We start from the raw sequence: 21470 nt of genomic DNA on the forward strand, positions 1-21470 counted from the left end.
CCACAACTACTGAGCCTGCGTGTCTGGAGCCTGTGCTCTGCAACAAGAGAGGCCACGATAGTGAGAGGCCCACGCACCGCGATGACACAACTAGAGAACGCCCTCGCACAGAAACGAAGGCCCAACACAGCAAAAATTAATAAATAAATTAATAAACTCCTACCCCCAACATCTTCTTTAAAAAAAAAACAAAAACCCTCCAGTGGTTTCCCCTCCACTCTGAGCAAAAAAGCCCATAAGGCCTTAACCCCCCCGCTCTGACCTCACTTCCTGCTACTCACCCCTCCTACTCCTGCTCTGGCCGCTCCAGCCTCCTTTCACCTCCTTGCTGTTCCTCAAACTCCCACCTCAGGGCCTTTGCACTGATTATTCCTCTGCTGGAACATGCTTTCCCCAGATATCCAGAGGACTCACTCCCTCACCTCCTGTCAGTCCTCACTGATATGCACCTTTCCAGTAAGGCTTTCCCTGACCACCTATGTGTAAAAACAGCCCCCCACTCCACGTTCCCTACCCCCTTCCCTGATTTACTTTCCCCCAGAGCACATGTCACCTTCGGACACGCTCTAATTTGCTGCCGTCTCTAGAAGCAAGCACCCTGAGGCAAGGAGTTTTGTTTGCCAGGGCCTAGGACTGTTGAATGAATACGTGAATAAACACAGAAGGCAGAGACAAGCAAAATGAACTCGCAGTGGGCCCCTCCCTCTACTTACGGAGCTGGGCCCACCGGGCAGAGGGAAGGGGCAACCCTGCAGACTTTCCAGAAGGCTGGGTGAACTTCTACATAACTGACCATTGAGGCTGGGGCATGGTTGTGCTAATGCGGGGGGAGGGGTGGGAAGAAGCCCAGTGACCCCACCATCCAGTGGGCAAAGGGGCATCACAGTGAACTGAAAGAAAAAAAAAAAAAGCAACCCAAAGGTGTCTGCTGACATGCACGGTGTGGCCTGGGCAAGCCTCGGTTTGATCACTTGATGAAGACAGTGGTGCCTACCTCAATGTGTGGCTACGGGGAGTAGATGCTCCCCCAGCACAATGCCTGGCACAGAGCAGGGCTCAGTGAAGGCGGCTGATCTGACGATTCTGAACATAGTCAGGCACTGGCTCAGAGACAGGGACGCAGCCAAGCCTCTGCACAGCCCAGCGAGGAGCCTGCTGCGTCGGGGCCAGGAGGTGAAGGTACCTGCTCTCGACAGCAGGGCCTCTAGTGACTGCCAAGAAGGTGCTTTCTCTCTGGCCTGTCGTCTTGTTTCACAAAATATCCCACATCACATGTGCCTCTATGTGGATCTAGCCCACTACCTAGGAGGCCTGTGTTTCATTCCAATAGACTAGGACTGCAGGAGTGAGGGGGCACTGACATCCCCTGAGCCCTCACCCCGACACCCCCCCCACACCCACACACACGCACACACACCCACATGTGCACACACACGCGCACACACACCCACACGCGTGCGTGCACACACACACACATACCACCTACATTATGTTTGGTGGCCATTTCTTTTCCTTGCTCCCTGGTGATTTTCCTCAAATGCATCAGATCGACCTTGTTGGCCACGAGGATCATCGGGAACGACTCCCTGGGAAAAAAAGGAACAGCAACTTGTGAGCTTCCCTTGGTGAAGGCGGGGCACCCACGCCTCAGACCTGACACAGCACACAGCACCTCCCTATGGGGCTGGCTTAACTTCAGACTCTTTCCCTCCACATCTCCTGGAATGGAAGAGGGACCCGGGGGCTGCGCGCTGCCTTGGTTTGAAGCCTCAGGCCTGTTGCAAGGTGAGTGCAGGCCCTCCTGGGAATCCCCTGGCTCTGCACTGACTGGGCCAGCGGCCAGGTTCCCAGACCTGCTTCCTCTCATCTCCCAGTCACCCTGACACACCACCCATGCAGGCCATCATGCTGTGGCCATCGGCAGTGACTTGTGAAGAGCACCAGGGCCAGGGGCTGGCACACAGCTGCCACTCAATAAATGGCAGCCGCAAAATCAGGATGGCTCCCCAGAGTGGAAGGCGGGGATCAAGAGGCACGTCTGCCTTAAAGATTCCCGTGGACACGTGGGGCCAAACTGCTGACCCAACGTGAATGAAATGCCAGTCTTTGTCAGCGTTGAGTATTTTCATAAAGAAATTATAATTTGATGGGTGAAAAATGGTACTTTATCCTTCTTCCTTGCACTTCTTTGATTAGCAAGAAGGTTGAATATTTTCCCGTATCTGTGTCATGTATGTTTTCTCTTTAGAGATTCCTATAGTCAGCGGCTTAACCCACATTTGTCTCTTGGAGCTCTATGTGTATATATGTGTATGTGTGTGTGAGTGTATATCCCTTTACCTTGAAAAGTTTTTAACACTTTGCCTTTGAGATAAGTGTTAACTGGATTTTTCGAATTTTGAAATTTCCGAAAATTTTGAATTTTCGAGATTTGCTCAAAGCTTGCTGTTTTCCTATTAGTTTGTCCTTTTACTTTTACATTGCCTCTTTAAGAGCCAATTAACTGAAGAGACCAGTTGGGCTTAAAACAGACTCCAAATTATTTAGCTACGCCATATTATGCTAAGGAAAACATGAGCCTTTAATAGGGGCTTAGAAATCTCACAGTCAAATGTGATGTAACCAGTTACGATGTACGCCGGAGAGAAAATTCACTTTTTCTTTGACTGTAATAAAATTTGGTTACATTGGAGCTGAAAAACAGATGTTATTTATGATTCCTTGACTCATCGGACAGTTTAGGAGAGATGGCGCGGGGGGGGGGGCGGCGCCTCGAGGCCTTGGCTGCGTGTAGACTCCTCTGGCTGTGTGGAAAGGTCTGAATTCAGCTCTGCCCCTCGAACCTCAGCTTTCACCTGAAGATCTGAGAAAGACAGACAGACAGACAGAGCCCACCCTGAGCCAGGCATGGGGAGGTCCCAGCCTGGCCGCCCTCACCTGTCCTTGACGCGCAGGATGAGCTGGTGGAAGCGGTCCACGTGCTCGAAGCTGGCCTTGTCCGTGACCGAGAAGACAATGAGGAAGCCGTCCCCCGTGCGCATGTACTGCTCCCGCATGGCGCTGAACTCCTCCTGTCCGGCTGTGTCCAGAACTGGGGTGGGATGAGGCCGCTCAGGGGCTGTCACCACCCACCCTGGAGCCCCTGGGGCCTGTGGACCCCGAGGCTGCTGCTGCGGCCCCTGGGGTAGCTCCATCGAGCTCCCCCCAAGAGGTTCCAGGCTGTGCTTGGTAAGGGTCCAGCGGGGCCTCAGACACCTCGGCTCTAACTGACTCACTTGTGGACCCACTGACTCCAGCCCACGGCGCTCCCTGGGCCTTAATTCTCTGCCTACAGAAAAGCCTCATAAAGCCAGTGATCGACTCTGCTGCAAAACCCCTCTGGAGTCCCCAGACCTAGGCTTGGAGCCCTGCTGCAGCCCTTACAAGCTGATTCTTGGGAAAGTCACCTGACTGTCTGAGCCTCCATTTTCCCCTTTGTAAAATGGACACAATGGGGTTTCCCTGGTGGCGCAGTGGTTAAGAATCCTCCTGCCCGTGCAGGGGACACGGGTTCGAGCCCTGGTCCGGGAAGATCCCACATGCCGCGGAGCAACTAAGCTCGTGTGCCACAACTACTGAGCCTGCACTCTAGAGCCCGCAAGCCACAACTACTGAGCCTGTGCTCTAGAGCCTGCAAGACATAACTACTGAGCCCGTGTGTCACAACTACTGAGGCTGCGCTCTAGAGCCCGTGAGCCACAATTACTGAGCCTGCGCTCTAGAGCCCGTGCTCCGCAACAAGAGAAGCCACCGTAATGAGAAGACTGTGCACCACAACCAAGAGTAGCCCCTGCTCGCCGCAACTAGAGAAAGCCCGCACGCAGCAACGAAGACCCAACGCAGCCAAACATAAAAATAAATAAACTAAAAAAAAAAAAAAATGGACACAATGCCTCTACCTTGCAGCTCCTTTGGAGGAGAGCCCTGGGACAAGCCTGAGGGAAGCCCCAAGAGGCCATCCCCGGGTCAGGAAGGGTCCTCAGTCCCTGTGCGGACAGACGCCAGGCAGGGCGAGGAGAAGAAGCAGCCCCCTAAGAGCCAGGGCCCTCGCCACCTAGGATGCGGCTGCTACAGGGTGGTGGGATGTGGGAGCTGAGGCAGCTGGGGAGACGGAGGCTGCGGGGGGAACCTCTCCACAAAGGCTCTTCCCCCCAACCCATCCATCTCTTCCACTACCCGCACCGCTATTCTCCAGAGATAAAATGCTCTCCCTGACTGTTTCAGAGAGAGGTCACAGCCTCAGCGGCGTAGGGGGCGGGGGTGTCTCCCTTTAGACTTGCAAGCCTGGCCGGCTCCAGCCCTGTGGGCATTGTGAAATCTGAACCCCTCAGCGGCCTGCAAGCCCCTGCCCCAGACTCACTTCCCCTCTCCTGCACGCAGCGGAGCGGCTAGTTACCGATTTCGAAGCCGGGTTCTGGGCTGAGTCTGGCTCCTCATATCCCTAGGGTGTGACCCTGGGCAAGCTCACTGCTCTGTGCCTCCTCTTCCTAAAATGGGGCTTGTCGGGGCTGTTTTGAGTGAATGTACTCAGGCCCTCGGAGCAGTGCTGGTACAAAGAAGCCCTATAGGAGCGTCTGCTGTGAACCTGTGTCCTCTCCTACCTCCAGGCCTGGGACTCCTTCCCCCAGCCACCCCTCCTCTCTGCTCCCCTAGCTTGGTGAGCAGGCTCTGACTCACAGAATTCTGCTCCTGAGCCCCCATGACTCTCACCACCCCCACACAGACCCTTCATGACGCTGTTCTCACTGCCCATGAAAAGGCCCCCAGCTGGACTGTCAGTTCCCAGAGGCAGGGACCTGGTTTGTGTGTCACTCATCTACTCAGAGCCTGGCACAAACAGTACTCAAATAGTAGTTGAATGAATAAATGCATGTGAAGTCTATTTGGTTTCATGCATCCATTCATTCATTCAGGAAATATCTGAGAGCCTACTGTGTGTCAGGCAGTGTTCTAGGCACTATGGATACAGGGGGAATGGGGCAAAATCCTTGCTCCCATAGGACTTACATATACGCTGATAGGAAGGCAGATAAATGAATGGATAATATTATATCTAGTAAAGATGAGCACATACTATGAAGAACAATGACACCAGTTCAAGGAAACTGGAAGAAGTTGGTGTCATTTTGGATAGGGAAGGATGGCGTCTCTAGGAGAAGCTTTTGAACAGTGACTAAATGCTGGGGGAGGGGGAGCCACGTGGCCGAGGGCAAGAGCATTCCCGGCAGAGGGAACACAGTGCGTGGAGGTGTGCAAGGGCAGGCCCGCTGGCCTGGGGAAGCGGAGGGACTGGTGAGTGGAGGATAGGAGGTGGGGGCAGGTGATGGGGGGGGTGGGCTGCTGCACCAGGGTAAGGCTGACTTCATTCTAAGCAAGAAACGGGCCACCGCAGAGACTGGGCCAATGAGCGAAATGATCTATAGGACATTTGAAAAGTTTACCCTGGCTGTTGGGAAAACCCAGACCAAGAGTAGAAGCAGCGGCACTAGGTAGGAGGTTATGCCATAACCAGCAGGACAGGATGGAGGGCTGGACCAGCGGTGGGATGGGGTGGACGCTGTGAGAAGTGACCAGGTTAACCAGCAAGACAGGATGGAGGGCTGGACCAGCGGTGGGATGGGGTGGACGCTGTGAGAAGTGACCAGGTTAACCAGCAAGACAGGATGGAGGGCTGGACCAGCGATGGGATGGGGTGGACGCTGTGAGAAGTGACCAGGTTTAGGCCACTTTCTAAGACAGAGCCAACAGGAGCGGGGCGTTCTGGGTGGAAATATGCAGACGTGGGAGTGGGAGAGAAGAGTGTTGAGGACAGTGGCTGTCTGGGGCCTGGGCCAAATGAACGGTGGTGTCATATCCCGAGGTGGGGAAGACGGTTAAAAAAGGGTTGGGAGGGCTGAGTTGTTTTTTTTTTTTTTTTTTTTTTTTTTTTTGTGGTACGCAGGCCTCTCACTGTTGTGGCCTCTCCCGTTGCGGAGCACAGGCTCCAGACGCGCAGGCTCAGCGGCCATGGCTTACGGGCCCAGCCGCTCCGCGGCATGGGGGATCTTCCCGGACCGGGGCACGAACCCGTGTCCCCTGCATCAGCAGGCGGACTCTCAACCACTGCGCCACCAGGGAAGCCCAGGGCTGAGTTTTTGACACACACTTCAGAACCTCTCAGACACCTATGTGGGTTTCAAATAGGCATTTGCAGACTTCAGTCAGAAACTTAGAAGAGGGGCAAGAGATACAGATGTAGGATATATCCATCTACATGTGTGTGGATGGCAAGGAAAGCCACAGGACGGGCTATCCAGGACCCCCAGGAAGCCACGTCTCCTCAGGAGACATCTTGAGCCCGTGCCTGAGAAAGTGACCTCGTCCCCACAGCCTGTTGCCCCTGCGCACCCTCCTGAGTCACTCAGCATGGCCGAGGGGCAAGGCTCGGCGGACACACGGACCCAGGCTGTGCCCCACGCACCAGAGCCTTGGTCTCCTCATGGACGAAAGGCGGGGCAGGGCTCCTGGGTCTTCAGGATTGAGTTCTGATATCCTAGAATTCTTTGGTCTGGATAGCAAATGAAGGGGCTAAGAAAATAAGATCTACAGCTGAGGACCAGTGGGGTGACTGAGGCAGTTTCCCCAATTTCCTAGGGAGGGGGTGGGGAACGAAGACTGAACCTTCACCCAGAGGGAGTGGAGCCTTTGGTCCTAAGTAAATCCCACTCAGAAATGCAGTCAAGAAAACAGATGAAAATGGCATGGATTTGGCTGAAGTGGGGATGGGGAGGCCTGAACTGAATAGCAAAAGACATTCAGGTAATATTGTAGTTAATATGCTCATAGATTTCGAGGGTGTATATTATCCAAAACAAAAACTAGAGGTCTAAGATATTTAAAAATCTGATCATTCAGAACTTATAAAAAACGATTCAACAGGGAGTTGAAAATCAAAATGGACCCTCTAGAACAGAGAAAAAGTCATTTCAGACATTGATGGCCTTAGAAATTACATTACCCACAATTTCTAAGAGAATTCTTGGAGGATATACACCAGCAAAGTGAAAAATAGATCCACGAAAGAAAGACGAGTGGTATTATAAACAATGGTACCAATGGTATGCAAAGGAAACAGCAAAACCTAAGAGTTAAATTTAAATAAATATAACACAACTTGGAGAAAATGAATGGCAATTTAGAACTAAAATCTATGCTGATCTGTATGTGAGGGTATGGGCTGGGAAAAAGTAAGTCATTACTAAAGTGCTTGCCTTATCTGGGAAGAGTTTAAAGATATTGATTACATCCAGATGTTGATAGAAAAACATAAGTATATATACACACATATGTATATAGAATAACCACCTGAAATAAAACTCAAACCTTCCTAATCATTAGAGGAAAGAAAAACAGGACTAAGTAAACGGGACCAATCCAATGAAACTATACAAAAATAAGAAAGTTTAAAAAGTAGACATGAGGGCTTCCCTGGTGGCGCAGTGGTTGAGAGTCCCCTGCTGATGCGGGGGACACGTGTTCGTGCCCCGGTCCGGGAAGAACCCACATGCCGCGGAGCGGCTGGGCCCGTAAGCCATGGCCGCTGAGCCTGCGCATCCGGAGCCTGTGCTCCGCAACGGGAGAGGCCACAGCAGTGAGGGGCCTGCATACCGAAAAAAAAAAAAAAAAGTAGACATGAAATAAGATGGCAGAAATAAATCTATGATGAATGACAGTAAATGCAAATGGGTTAAATTCACCCATTAAAAGCAGATACTCAGTACAAAATCCACTTGTCTGCTACTATAAAAGACACGTCTAAAACAAAATGACACAGATAGAGTGAAAAATGAAAAGATAAAAAAGGATATGCTAGCCACATGCATCCACAAAACAGAATTCAAGGCTAAGGAATTAAACAGAACAAACCAGGGTATTTATAATAGGAAAAAGTACAGCATCAAGAAATGCCAAAGTCATGAGTCATAAGCATATAAGAATGTTGCCTAAAATATATATATATATATGTATAAAAAACTAATTTTTAAAACAGTAGGAAATGACAAATCCCACAATCATTGTGGGAGAATTGAACAGTCCTCCCTTAGAGATAGAACAAGTGACTCCCAAAATAATGATTTATCATTAAATAATACAATTCACAAATGTAATCTGAGAGACTGAAAGAATGAACTTTACATTCAAAACCATAAATAAGTATTTTCAAACACACGTGAAATTGTCATAAAAATTGGCCATATATTAGGCCATAAATAAAAATTTCAACAAATTCCACAAAGCATAAGTCATATGGGTCATCAGAAATGAACAGAAACATGAGTATAAAAGAAACTATCCACTTGAAAATCTAAAAAGGTATAGTGGGCTTTCCTGGTGGTGCAGTGGTTGAGAGTCCGCCTGCTGATGCAAGGGACGCGGGTTCGTGCCCCAGTCCAGGAAGATCCCACATGCCGCAGAGCGGCTGGGCCCGTGAGCCACAGCCGCTGAGCCTGCGCGTCCAGAGCCTGTGCTCCACAACAGGAGAGGCCACAACAGTGAGAGGCCCGCGTACCACACACACACAAAAAAAGACAGAGCCTGGGGAAGGGCCTCGTAGGCAGAGGAACAGCATGGGCAAGGGCCCGGGGGCTGGAAAGGAGAGAGCAGTGAGGAGGCTGGTGTGCTGGGGGAAAAGGTCTGTGTTGGGAAGAGGAGGGAGAAAGAGAAAGAGGAGACAGGGAGATCAGAGGCTGGGACCTTGGATCCTAAACTAAAATGTTAGAACTTGGGGGGCACTGGGGAGCTATTGAAGGTCCAGAAAGGAAAGAGATGTAGTCAGGGGAGAGAGAGTTTGGCATCCAAACAGGGAGGGGGCTGAAGGAGGGTGCTTGTGAAGAGGTGGAGGAGGACCCCGAGCAGAGGCTACCAGGGTGTAAGCAAAGGCAGTGTGCTTCAGAGGGAGGGGCAAGAATGAACAGGGGCACCCCGAGGACATGCAACACAGGGAATGGGGGCCAAGGGCGCCCATGGAAATTCCAAACCTTGGGCCCCAGGAAGGCAGGTTCAATCAGGGAGGAGTGGGGGCCGAGCTGGGCCTTGTCTGGTTTGCGGTCCACCCCTTGCCCACCCCTCCCCTCCTCATATCCTGCAAAAGCCTGGTCACAGGCCCCTGGTCAGCAGCTCTGCCTCCAAGACTTCTGGGGAGGCTGCAGAAAACGGGCAGCTATGCTTTAAAAAAAAAATCATGATTCTGCCTGCATCCCCCATGCCTAATGTCATGAAGGTAAGGAGGACTCCTGAGACAGGAAGTATTAGTCACTGTGAGAGGTGTTCTGCCAATGTGTGCATGTGTGAGCGAGACAGACGGGCAGACAGACAGAGACAGACAGAGGCAGCCAGACTGGAGAAAGAGGGAGGAGAGAGACAGCGGGGGCCAGTGCTGTGCATCTCCATCCGCCCTGCTCCAGTCTTCCCACCCGGGGGTGGACGGGCCCTGCAGTGCTGCTGAGGAGGATTTAAGTGGAAACCCTGGAGCCGTTCTTGGATCTGGTGGATTCAGAAGCCGAGCCCACATGCTGGCGGGGATGGGGCCCCAGGCCGGCGGGCAGCCAGCATGGAGGCAGCACCTGCTTGGGTCCCTGCTGAACCCTCCCCCATCCCCCTCCCTAGGTCTCTCCCTCTCCTTCCTCCTCCTCCTCCAGGGCTCCCAGAGGGAGGCAAACCCTGGCCAGGGGTCTGGTGGCTCTGACACTGGCCCACAGCTCAAGGTACAGTCCAAGCTCTTTGGCTAAGCGCAGTCCCACTCACTGTTCCGACTGGCGGCAAGCGCCACGCTGGGGCTTTACACACACACGTCCTTGCAGTGCTTTTCATGGCCCTGGAAAGAAGGTATTACTGTCCCTCTTGCACAGATGAGAAAACTGAGGCCCGGGGAGTTAAAGGGATCTGCTTAAGGCCACACGCTGGGGAGGAGGGTGCTGTAACTCCCCAAGGCCCAGCTGCCTCAGCTCATCCAGGCTGTTTGCTTCAACCAGAGGGTGTGGATCTGGCCGGGCTGTGTCTCGACTCCAGGCCTTTGCCCAGCCATGACTCCAACCAGAATGCCCTCTTGGGGCTCCCCCCAGCTGCCCTCCAGAAGGGCTACAGCCCTCCTCCTCTCCTGAGGGCCCCGCCGGCCTCTGACCTCCGACCTCCGTCTTTGAACCCTTGCTGGTGTGTGTGGCTCTGGTTCCTCCCAGACTGTGCCTCTAGGCCGGGCTCAGCTCCCCACCAGGTGGTAGAGCCCCAGAGCGTGGGAGTCTGGCTTTCATTTCCCTGGGTCCCCCAAAAGCTTCAGCACCCAATGAAGGGCTCAAAAAATATTTACAGAATGACTGGACAAATCGCACGCAGGCTACAGGAAATGCAGTTATTGTGTTCAAGCAGCTCACGCCAGGTGTAAGGGAAACCACTAAAAACAGACTTTTGAAGTCCTATAACTCACCCTTCAGGGTGAAGTAAGGATTCTGGAACATGAAGCAACACAGATGACCATTTCTGGAGATAATATGCCTCCAAGGACCGTGCGTGGTGTTTTCTATACCCCTCTCATGCACGGGCCCACTGTGCAAGGCAGGAGGGATGTGCCCATTTTACAGGGCAGTCAGGCAGCGAAGCCTGTGCTCTTCCTAAGAAAAGACTCCCATTAAGAAATGCCACCTAGTTGAGGGTCAATAGTGATGAAGCCTCCCCTTTCTGGGAGAGGGTGTGTATGGGGTAGGCTGGGTGCCGGGCAGAGGGCTGGATGCATCGACCAGGCACTGTTCCCAGAAAAAGGGCCGCTTTCTCCTTCTCCAAAGTGCTGGCCCAGTGTGGGAGCCAGGCCGCTCTAAGGGGAGGGAGCTAAAATCCCGTGGCAGGCGCCAGCTGGCTCCCTGGCGATGGGGGAAGATTTCCTCTGGCAGTGGCCCCAACCTTGACTAGCTGACCCCAGGGGAAAAGTGCTGGCCACCGGCCCCAGGGGACACTTGTTCTCATGACCATACCGCTGCAGCTGCAGAAGTGGGGTAAAGTGGGGGAGGTCTTGGGAGACGTTTCCATGAGGTCCACAGATTCATGGACTTGGTGGGCACATTGCATGTGTGGGTGCACACCCTTTCAGGGAGGGGATCCATGGCTTTGTGGGATTCTTAGAGGAGCCTGGACCTCCCCGCACCCCACCTCCATGTCGCTCTCAGGGAGGGAAGAGAAGAAAGAGGGGAAAGAGCAGCAGCGGGGCTCACCTGTGTAACCAGGGACCCAGGAGCATCCCAGAGACAGGTGGGGGCCTGGGTCCCGGCCTGGCTCTGCCAGTCCCTGAGTGAGGAGCTGGCAGCAGTGTCCCCAAGGCCTGTGAAGAGGGGCAGGCCTAAAAGGAGGGGTGAGGACGGAACACCTGAGGTTTGTGGGGATGGAAGACAAAGTCCTGGAGGCTAGGCCTCCTCCCCCCACCCCCACCTGGTCACCCCAAACCGTTCACCTACTCCACATCTGCCCCTGGGCAGCCACGTGGAGCCAGGAGGAGAGAGCTCAGCTGAGCTGGCCTGGTTCCCTTAGAGCAGCTCGCAGGGCACCCTTGGAACACCCAGTAAATCTAAACACATCCCCATCCAGTCCCTCCATTCTCAGGCCACCATTTCCCACCGCTTCCTCTCTCCTCAAGCCTCCACCCACAGCTGAGGATCAGAAACAGATTATCAGGAGCTAAACTCCACAAGTGTCCAAACCAACCCGCCTTGGAGACAGCAGAAGCCTCATACACTGCAGGTGAGGAAAGTAAAATGATGCAGCCACTTTAGAAAACAGTTTGGCAGTTCCTCAAAATGTTAATCAGAGTTACCACAGGACCCAGCAATTCCGCTCCCAGGGGTGTACCCAAGAGAACTGAAAACACATGTCTGCACAAAAACTTGCACACCAATGCCCACAGCAGCATTATTCATCATAGACCCAAAGCGGAAACAACCCAAGTGTCCATCAACTGATGAATGGATAAACGAAATGTCGTCCCTCCATATACAGCTGACCCTTGAACAGCATGGGTTTGAACTGAGCAGGTCTATTTATACCATTTATACGGGGATTCTTTTCAATAAATATACAAAAATATATGTGTAGAACATCGTGTGCAAGACTTGTATTGAAGTCGATGGCCTATCCTTACATTAGGCATAAGGTGAGTGATATTTAAAATTACTAATCTGTTAGTTTTCTTATTGTTTTATAACTTTGCTTTCAAAGAATTACATAACTGCAGAGTATGTCTCTTCCCCTCCTCAGCTTGTAATTAGAGAAACTGCATATGAGTCTATCATCACGAGTAAGTGGTTTCTAAAAAAAAGTAACAGTGTTTCCAGTACTGTATTATGAATATGACTGTAATACTGTATGCTGTAAAAACTTTATAACGATTCATTCATTAGTGTTAAAGCTAGGCTACTGGGAAACAGCTGTATCGGTTACACTAGGCTACCATAAAGTGCTCATGTCGCTGCTTCTTTGTTATCAATGCATGAATCATTATACCTGTGTATAAATATGAACTTCTTTTTCATAGTATCCTTTCATTTTTGATGTTTAGTGTTAGTAACACATATAATATCTACAGTGCTTTGTACCCTGTAAGACAAAAGTGATGTAGGTACTGACAGACAGATATAAACAGATGACATAAACTTATGGTATTGATAAATACAGTACTGTAAATGTATTTTCTCTTCCTTACGATTTGCTTAATAACATTTTCTTTAGCTTACTTTATTGTGAAAATACAGTATATAATATATGTAACGTATAAAATACACGCTAATCGACAGTTTATGTTTTTGGTAAAGGCTTTGATCAGTAGCAGGCTATTAGTAGTTAAGTTTTGGGGGAGTCAAAAGTTATAAGCAGATTTTCAACTGCGAGGGAGGTCGGTACCCCTAACCACCACGTTGTTCGAGGATCAACTGTACTAGAATATTATTCACACGTAAAAAGGAATGAAATCCTGAGACATGCTACAACATGGATGAACCTTGAAAGCACTGTGCTAGGGGACAGAAACCAGACACAAAGGTCACATGTTATATGATTCCACACATGTGAAATGTCCAGAATGGGAAAATCCATAAAGACAGAAAGGAGATGAGTGGCTTGGGGACTGGGGGGAGGGGAGGGTGGGGGGAATGACGGATAATGGGTGTGAGTTTCCTGGAGGGTGATGAAAAGGTCGAGGATGAGACAGTGGTGATCCCAGGGCTCGCTGATCTGTGACATCTATCAGCAGTTTGTGACTGCACACCTTTGTGTATATACTATCAGCCGCTAAACTGTACACTTTAAAAGGGGGGGATTTTACATGTGAATTATATCTAAATTTTGAGGGAAAAAACCCACCTCCCTTCTCTGAAATGCGTGCTCCGCCTTCCCCTCTCTGCGGTGGACGCCCCGGCCTACTCATGTCCAAGACCATCATCCCTCCAGCTGCCCACTGGATCCTGTCCCCTGTCACCCATGGAAGCACACTGCTACTATTTTGTCTCCTCCCCCTCCTGCATCATCTGTTTCCCTATTGGTTCATTTCCATCAGTATGTGAACATGGTATAATTTCTTTCACCTTAAAAGAAATGAACAAAGATAAAGAAGAAAAAATTAAAAATAAAAAACCCCTCCCCTTGACCTCACACCTTACAGCTACTGTGCATTTCTCTCGTCCTCTTTACAGCCACACTCCTTGACTGATCTGTTTTTACTGCCTGCCCTTCCTCTCCTCCACTCTCTCTATTTTTTTTTAATCTTTATTGGAGTATAATTGCTTTACAATGGTGTGTTAGTTTCTGCTTTATAACAAAGTGAATCAGTTATACATATACATATGTTCCCATATCTCTCCCTCTTGCGTCTCCCTCCCTCCCCCTCTCCACTCTCCTGAACCCACTGTTATCAGGCCACTCTATCAAAGCTGAGCTTGTCAAGTCACCATGACCTCCGTGTCACTAAATCCAGTGGACACTTCGTGGTCCTCATCCCACTGGGTCGCTCATCAGCATCTGATGCACTTGATGGTTCCCTCCTTTTTGAAGAGCCTTCTGCACTTGGCCTTGGTATGTCACTCTATCTTGCTTCTTCTCTGACCCTAATCACTCTCTGAGCATCAGTGGGTCGCTGCGCTCAATCCCGGGACCCCATCTCTAAACACGTTCACTTTCTCAGAGGTCTCCTGTCTCATGGCTTCATGTGGCAACTCCCAAGTTTCCATCTCCAGCCTGCACACCTCCCCTTACTCCAGACTCAGACCCCAGGTGCTGGTTTGACTTTTATTTGTATGTGTGAAAGGCATCTCAGATTTCACACATCCAGAATTAGACTCTTAATTTTTCCCTCAAACTTGCTTTTACCAGTCTTTCTAACCTTTTTTAAAAATTTATTTAAAAATATTTTTAAAAATGTATTTCATTCAAGTATAGTTGATTTATCAGTCTTCCTAATCTTGATAAACGTAACTCTATTCTACCCGTTGTCCAGGTCAAAGGCTCTTCCCTCCATACTCCTACCCCATCCCACATACTCCATCGACAAATTCTGTTACTTCCTCCTTAAAATACATCCAGACTCTCTTTCTCACCACCTCCTTTATCGATGCCCTAGTCTACCATTAGGAGCCTCTTAACTGGTCTCCCTAGTCTGCCCTGGCTCCTCTCTGGTCTATTGTCCACACCACAGCCAGAGTGAGCCTTTGAAACATCAGTCAGACCATGCCCGTCCTCTGCTCAAAACCCCCCAGTGGCTTATTTCCCTACAAGGCTCTAGAAGATCACTGCCCCCTAGCTATCTCCCTGATGTCTCCTATTAGCTTCTCTCTCACTTCCTCTGCACTCTAGCCTCCTAGCTATTCCCCAAACACATCCCTGCCTCAGGGCCTTTGCACCTGATTCTCCGTCCAAGATTCTCTCCCCCCAGGTACAGGCACAGCTTTTACCTTCAGGTCTCTGTTCCAACACCACCTCATCGGGAAGGCCTTCCCTAATGGGCACAGATTAGATAGCAACCCCGTCCTCACTGTCTATTCCCTTCTACCTTGCCTCATTCTCCTTCACAGCATTCATCACCACCTGACACAGTACATATTTGTTTATGCCCTGTCTCCCCCATTCTACCAGAAGCTTCATGAGAGCAGGGCCCTGGCTTTGCCAACTGCTGCACGCAAAGCGCCCCAAAGACAGCAACAGGTACCCAGAAGTATTTCTAGAATGAACTAGTGAACAGTCCCACATACATAAGTCTCGGGGACCGATCCACACAACACTGGAGGGGAGAGGTGGAAGCTCCACGTCAGGGGATCAAGCCTCACTCTGGACCTCCCCAGATGCAGGCAGATGGGTCAGTGACCCCTCATCTGCACACGTGATAGGACCTATTCTTGAAAGCACCAAGCCACTCTCTGAATATAAATCATATTAGAACAGCCCTAGCAACAAAAGCATTACCGAGGCTTTCTACGTGCTGAGCTTCACAAGGTGCTGCGTTCCCTCCGTCACTCAACAAACAATGACTAAGCACCCAATAGGCGCTGCTGGCACCAGAGATACAATGGTGGGCAAAGGCTCTCTCCTGAAGGAGCTTACAATCTGTGATGTTTCTTTTTTTTTTAACTTTTTATTTTATCTCGGAGTATAGTTGATTAACACTGTTGTGTTCGTTTCAGGTGTCCAGCAAAGTGATTCAGTTATACATACACATGTATCTCTTCTTTTCCAGATTCTTTTCCCCTTTAGGTTGTTACATGATACTGAGCAGAGTTCCCTGTGCTATACACGTAGGTCCTTGTTGGTTATCCATTTTAAATATAGCAGCGTGTACACGTCAATCCCAAACTCCCTAAGGGATAGTTAGGGAGTCAACAGCTATGAGGCTCTCTCCCATTTGGGCACAGACCCCACCGATGAGGGCAGGTGGTCTTGGCCCAGAGGCTGTCTGGGCCCAAGGGAAAGAGGAGCCCCCAGTCACTCGGACCTGGGGCCTGGTGACAACAGGCTGACAGCGGCTGCGCTGCGGCCTGGAGCTGGCAGCATCACCCAACACAAGGGCTGACCGGGCTGGTGCGCTTAGCGCAGACCGGTCACGTGACTTCTAACAGGGATCAACTCGAAGTTCTGAAATCAGGGCAAAATCCGAAATTAACTGCAGGAGTCTAGGACCTGACTGTCAGCAAGGTGAGTAAGAGGAAAACCTGGGGTTTGGGGTGCTGACAAGCTTGGAATGACCCCCAGGCTGTGCTGTGACTCGGAAGGGGGAGGGGTGCACGCTGCACTCAGACCTTCACCACTCAGCCCTGCCGAACTGACTCTAGGTCACTGGCTGATGGCCGGTCCCTCAGCTCCCAGGCTGGCTAGTGGGGCTAAGATGAGCATAGAGCAAGATATCCTTGGCTTCAGGGTCAGAGGGAATGGGGTGCTAAGTAGCTGTGTGACCTTGGACTTGTTATTTCACCTCTCTGAGTCTTAGTTCCTTCCCCTGCAGGGCCCTGACCTACCAGTCAGGGCTGCTGGACAGGTGCGGAAGCAGGAGGTCTGGGTTCCCAGCGGGAGGGCTCTTGGGGACACAGGGTGGCAGCGCTGGCAGCAATTTTACTATGGTACCAAAGTATTTCACCATTTTACCCACTGGTACAGTAGTACTGCTGCGTACTGGCCGGACCCTGTGCTGAGTGCTTCACGGGGATTGCTTTATTTCATCCTTGTAGCAATCCTGCTAAATTGAGATTAGTGTCTTCACTTTACAGGCGAGCACAGCTGCTCTTCGGCCAGTACACACCAGTGCCACTGCACCAGTGGGTGAAATGGTAAAATACTTCCGTACCATCGGAAAATTGCTGCCACCGCTGCTACCCTGTGTCCCCAAGAGCCCTCCCCCTGGGAACGCAGACCTCCTGCTCCCGCAGCTGTCCAGCAGTAGCTGCTAACACTGCTGAGGGCGGAAGGAGCGACAGCGACCAGGCTTCAGGGTCAGGAAGGGCTTTCTACCAGCAAGCACCGCCCCAGGCACCTTGGAGATCAGTGAGCTCTGCGTCACTGGAAGCATTCAAGCAGGGATGGCTGATGGAGGTGAGATGAAGGGTCAGGCAGAGAGGTCTGCGGGGCTGAGTTGCATAATCTCAGGCCAGCGGCCATGCTCCCTCAGAAAGGAAAAGAAAGAGGGAAATCCCTCCCACATCACTGTGGGCAGGGAAAGGGGAAGATGGGTGGGAGGACGGGTGGAAGGACGGCCAGCTCTGCCCATACCCCCCTCTTAGTGGGGGCCACAAGGAGGGGTCTACTCTGAAGTTGGCCTAAGGGCTGCTGAGCATAGAGCCCACCATGCAAAGCCCCCAGCTCAGAAAAAACTCTCAGTAAGTGTTCCTGTCCTCTTGCTGCCCTACCCACGTCCTCCTCCCCCCACCTCCCCAGAAAGAATGTGGATTCAAGTGTTCGGGGAAAAGCCAGGTCCAGGCCCCTCCGTGAAGACAACAGCACTTGTGTCTGCGGTTTGGGCAGAAGCCAGGGTGGAAACGTCCCAGCTTCTGAGGGTGCAGGAGGGGAGCCAGGGTTTTCACTCTTTGCAGAGACTGAGCCCTTGCCGGGGACAGAGTGGCTGCAGAGCGGGGCCCAAGAGCCCCTAGGTGGGAAGGGGTGTCCGCAAGGCCACTGTCCTCTGTCGATGGAAGAAAGATGCCAGCTTCCAGAGGCTGGCTGGGCAGAGGGCGGGGCTGGCAGCCATGTGGGTGGGAAGGCCCAGATTGTTAAGTGGGCAGAAGATTTGGTCAACATCCTACCCTGCAGGACTGAGGCTTGGGTCAGAGTGGGAGGCAGGCTGACAGGATGGGACGTACTTGGCAGAGTGAGGAGGCCCTAGGCCTGGCTCTGCCTCTAGAGAGGTCTGAGCCCGGCAGTCACTTCTCCATCTGCACTGCAGTTTCCTCAGGTGTAAAGTAAAGGGGGCTGATACCACAGCGCTCAGGAGCCTTCCAGCTCCAAACAGACTGGAAGAACAGGCAGGCAAGCACTCCAAGACAAAAGAAGTGAGAGCAGGGACTGGAGCAGATATCTGTACGCCCACGTGCACAGCGGCTTTGTTCACGATGGCCAAAACGCAAATGGCCATTGCCGGATGAGAGGCTCAACAAAATGTGGTAGATGCATAAAGTGGAATATTATTCAGTCTTAAAAAGGAAGGGAATTCTGGCACATGTTATAACATGGGTGAACCATGTGGTAAGTGAAATAGACAGTCACAGTCGGATATTGTATGATTCCACCCGTACGGGGTCCCTAGAGTAGTCAAAACCATAGAGACAGAAAGTAGAATGGGGGTTGCCGGGGGCTGGGGCTGATGGGGAAATGGGAGCTCTTGTTTGGCAGGTACAGGGTTTTAGCTGGAGGAAATGCAAATGTTCTGAAGATGGATGGGGGTGATGGTTGCAGAACAATATGAATGTACTGAATGCCACAGAACTGTCCACTTAAACATGCTGAAGATGGTCAGTTTTACATTACGTATATTTTACCACAAAAAAAACAAAAACAAACACAAAACTCCAGGACTCTGGGCCTCCCTGGTGGTGCAGTGGTTGAGAGTCCGCCTGCCGATGCAGGGGACGCGGGTTCGGGCCCCGGTCCGGGAAGATCCCACATGCCGCGGAGCGGCTGGGCCCGTGAGCCATGGCCGCTGAGCCTGCGCGTCCGGAGCCTGTGCTCCGCAACGGGAGAGGCCCCAACAGTGAGAGGCCCGCGTACCGCAAAAAACAACAACAACAACAAAAAAACCTCCAGGACTTTGACTAAGGCTCGGGTCTTCCTGATTCATGAAGCCGGAGAACTGGGGTACGGGGAGTCATACAGCTGACAGACAGGGTGATGGGGTCCAAAGCCACAGACCCCCGAAGAGGGAGATGGGGAGCCGATGCAGCCCCACAGCGCAGAGGTGGGGCCCAGATGATGAGGAGGCGATGCCCCCAGAGTTGGGCCCTTAACACTGCAAGGTGAGACAAAGGTCCCAAACCCTTGTGGGAAAGAACACAGAGCAGACTTGCTCCAATGTTGGGGGGCCCCACAGACACTGGGGAACCTGGCTGCTGGCCCCTGAGGTCGGCCATCTCCTGTCTTTTAGATTCTGCGAGCACCAGGGCAATGAGACTCCTTGAAAGACAAGAAGAAATAGGTTTGTAAGTGGGAAGACTGAGACTCTTCAGTATGGAAACCACAGAGAAGGCCCCCTGAGCAAGTTTGAGCATCTCTGCTCTGAGATTCAGATCAGAACTGGAGCCCCTGGTCCTCTGAAGACCTTGGGCAAGGAGCTGAAAGGGCAGGTGTGTGTGTCTGCCGACCCTGATAGTCCAGGCCACGCCCCCTTCTCCCTGGGATTTCAGCTCCATTCCCAGAGGTGCAGGGACCAACTGTGTGAGGTGGGAGAGGTTTTCCCACCCAGCCACACTGATGGAGAGTACAGGAGACAAAGGGAAGTTGAAACCATTGCTGGCTGTGTGACTCCCTCCGTGCTTTATTTTTATAGTGATAACAAAAGTAGCTACCACAATAGTGTTTGTAAGGATGAACAGTACATAGCACGGGCCTTCCACACAGTAACTGCCCAACAGATATCATTATTGTCTCCTCCTGTTCATCATCATTATCACGCTGCCATGTTTTTCTCTTTCTGAATTTGGAAGAAGAGAAACCCCAGAGTTCAGAGTGCTTGGCAGGCATCCCAGGCTTAGCACCTCCCCCAGGATGCTGTGGGCTCCAGGGAAGAAGGATGTCACGGGTAGTCCCGTCCATCCCAGGGCAGCCAACAACCCCAGAAGAGTTCAGCCCCAGTAGGGGTCAGAGTTACACCCAAGCCTAATACAACCAGCCTTTGATTAAAGTTCCCCAAATATGGGACAACCTTTTAAATGCCAGACTAATTAGTATTTAGCTGTAATGCTTTAAGCCTTTCTTTTCTTAAAACAAGACCTAATTGAGTAGAGAAGTGTGCTAATCTGGGAATCCAGTACCTACTCCTGAGGCAGGCCTGGGTGGGCAATGCCCTAAATCAGGCCTGATTCTGGGGGCAGGATCAGAGGCGTAGCACCTAAGGGGAGCCCAGGAGCTTCAGAACACAAGCTCTGCAAATTCACACTTATAAAGTAATGCTGTGGCCATGCTTCCTCCACTGCTATAAATGTCATCCCCAAATCTTCCTAAAACCACCCTTGAGGAAAAAAAAAATATTTTTCTAGAAACAACCTTGGGTAATCTAATATCCAAAGTTACTTTTAAAAAATGTTAGAGGGACTTGCCTGGTGGCACAGTGGTTAAGACTCCATGCTCCCAATTCAGGGGGCCTGGGTTCAATCCCTGGTCAGGGAACTAGATTCCACACGCATGGCACAACTAAGAGTTCGCATGCTACAACTAAGGAGCCTGCATGCCACAACTAAGAAGCCCATGCGCCACAACTAAGGAGCCCGCCTGCAGCAACTCAGGAGCCATGTGCTAAGGAGCCGGTGCAGCCAAATAAATAATAAATAAATAAATAAATAAACATTAAAAAAAATCTCCATCATTAAAAAAAAAAGTTAGAGAAGTTAATATGGCAGTAGATAGAAATAATATTTATTGAACCAGGCATGACGCTACTCTCTTACATATGCATTATGCAATGCTTTTCAGAATGTCTTCTGTGGAACTAGCCCAGAATGATGTGCAAAAAAATGGTCCTTTGGGAAACCCTAAGGATAATATATTCTTCCAATATACTTATAACGTATGTTTGTATATTGAAGGTTCTTTCAAGCCCTGCAGTAAAGAAACTGCTTACATTTATTTAACTCAGTATATCCCAAAGAGTGGTATATATTCAAATGGGTGATGCATGAGATGATTTTAGAAACTGCATAAATGTTTTTAATTTTAATGGTTATATATATTTATTTTGATGTCAGTTGGCAAATAATATAGCTAGCACATCAAACCTATGATTGCACATATATTGCTCAGGACTCATTCGTTCACTCATTCCACGGACATTTACTGAGGACCTACTATGAGCCCAGCAGTATTCTAGATGTTGAGAATGTAGCAGTAAATAAAATAAAGTCCCTACTCTCATAAATTTACTTTTTAGTGGGGAGTGACAAAAACTCAAACAAACAGAAAAATATATTGAACACATATAAATATATGTTCAACAGTAAAAGGCAGAATAAAGAAAAACAGTTGGGCAAGGGGACAGAAGTGACAGGGGTGGGGTGAGTACTAGTGTAGGGAAGACCTCTCAGACAAAGGGACACTTGAACGGAGAGCTAAATGAAGGAGACTGTCTTTCTGCAGGAAGAACGTGCTGGGCAGAGAGAACACCAGACACAAATCCCTGACGTGAGAATATGCTTGGCACCTGGTGGAACGGTTCCAGGTTCCAGGGCGGCAGACAAACC

At 50.7% G+C, this 21470-nt stretch overlaps 1 protein-coding gene across 4 annotated transcripts in view; it reads right to left on the reverse strand.

Annotated features, from left to right (window-relative positions):
* The window catches only part of MRAS (muscle RAS oncogene homolog), a 56959-nt gene that overhangs the window by 6141 nt on the left and 29348 nt on the right, over nucleotides 1-21470 (reverse strand). For all 4 annotated transcript variants that reach the window (XM_060149773.1, XM_060149772.1, XM_060149771.1 and 1 more), the window contains exons 3-4: nucleotides 2938-3091; nucleotides 1487-1586 (exon numbers count right to left, since the gene is read on the reverse strand). In XM_060149773.1, the coding sequence (XP_060005756.1) occupies nucleotides 1487-1586; nucleotides 2938-3091 (254 nt within the window). The remainder of the gene's footprint in view (nucleotides 1-1486; nucleotides 1587-2937; nucleotides 3092-21470) is intronic.

Source organism: Lagenorhynchus albirostris, chromosome 5 (genome assembly GCF_949774975.1).
Source record: "Lagenorhynchus albirostris chromosome 5, mLagAlb1.1, whole genome shotgun sequence".
NCBI classification, from domain to species: domain Eukaryota; kingdom Metazoa; phylum Chordata; class Mammalia; order Artiodactyla; family Delphinidae; genus Lagenorhynchus; species Lagenorhynchus albirostris.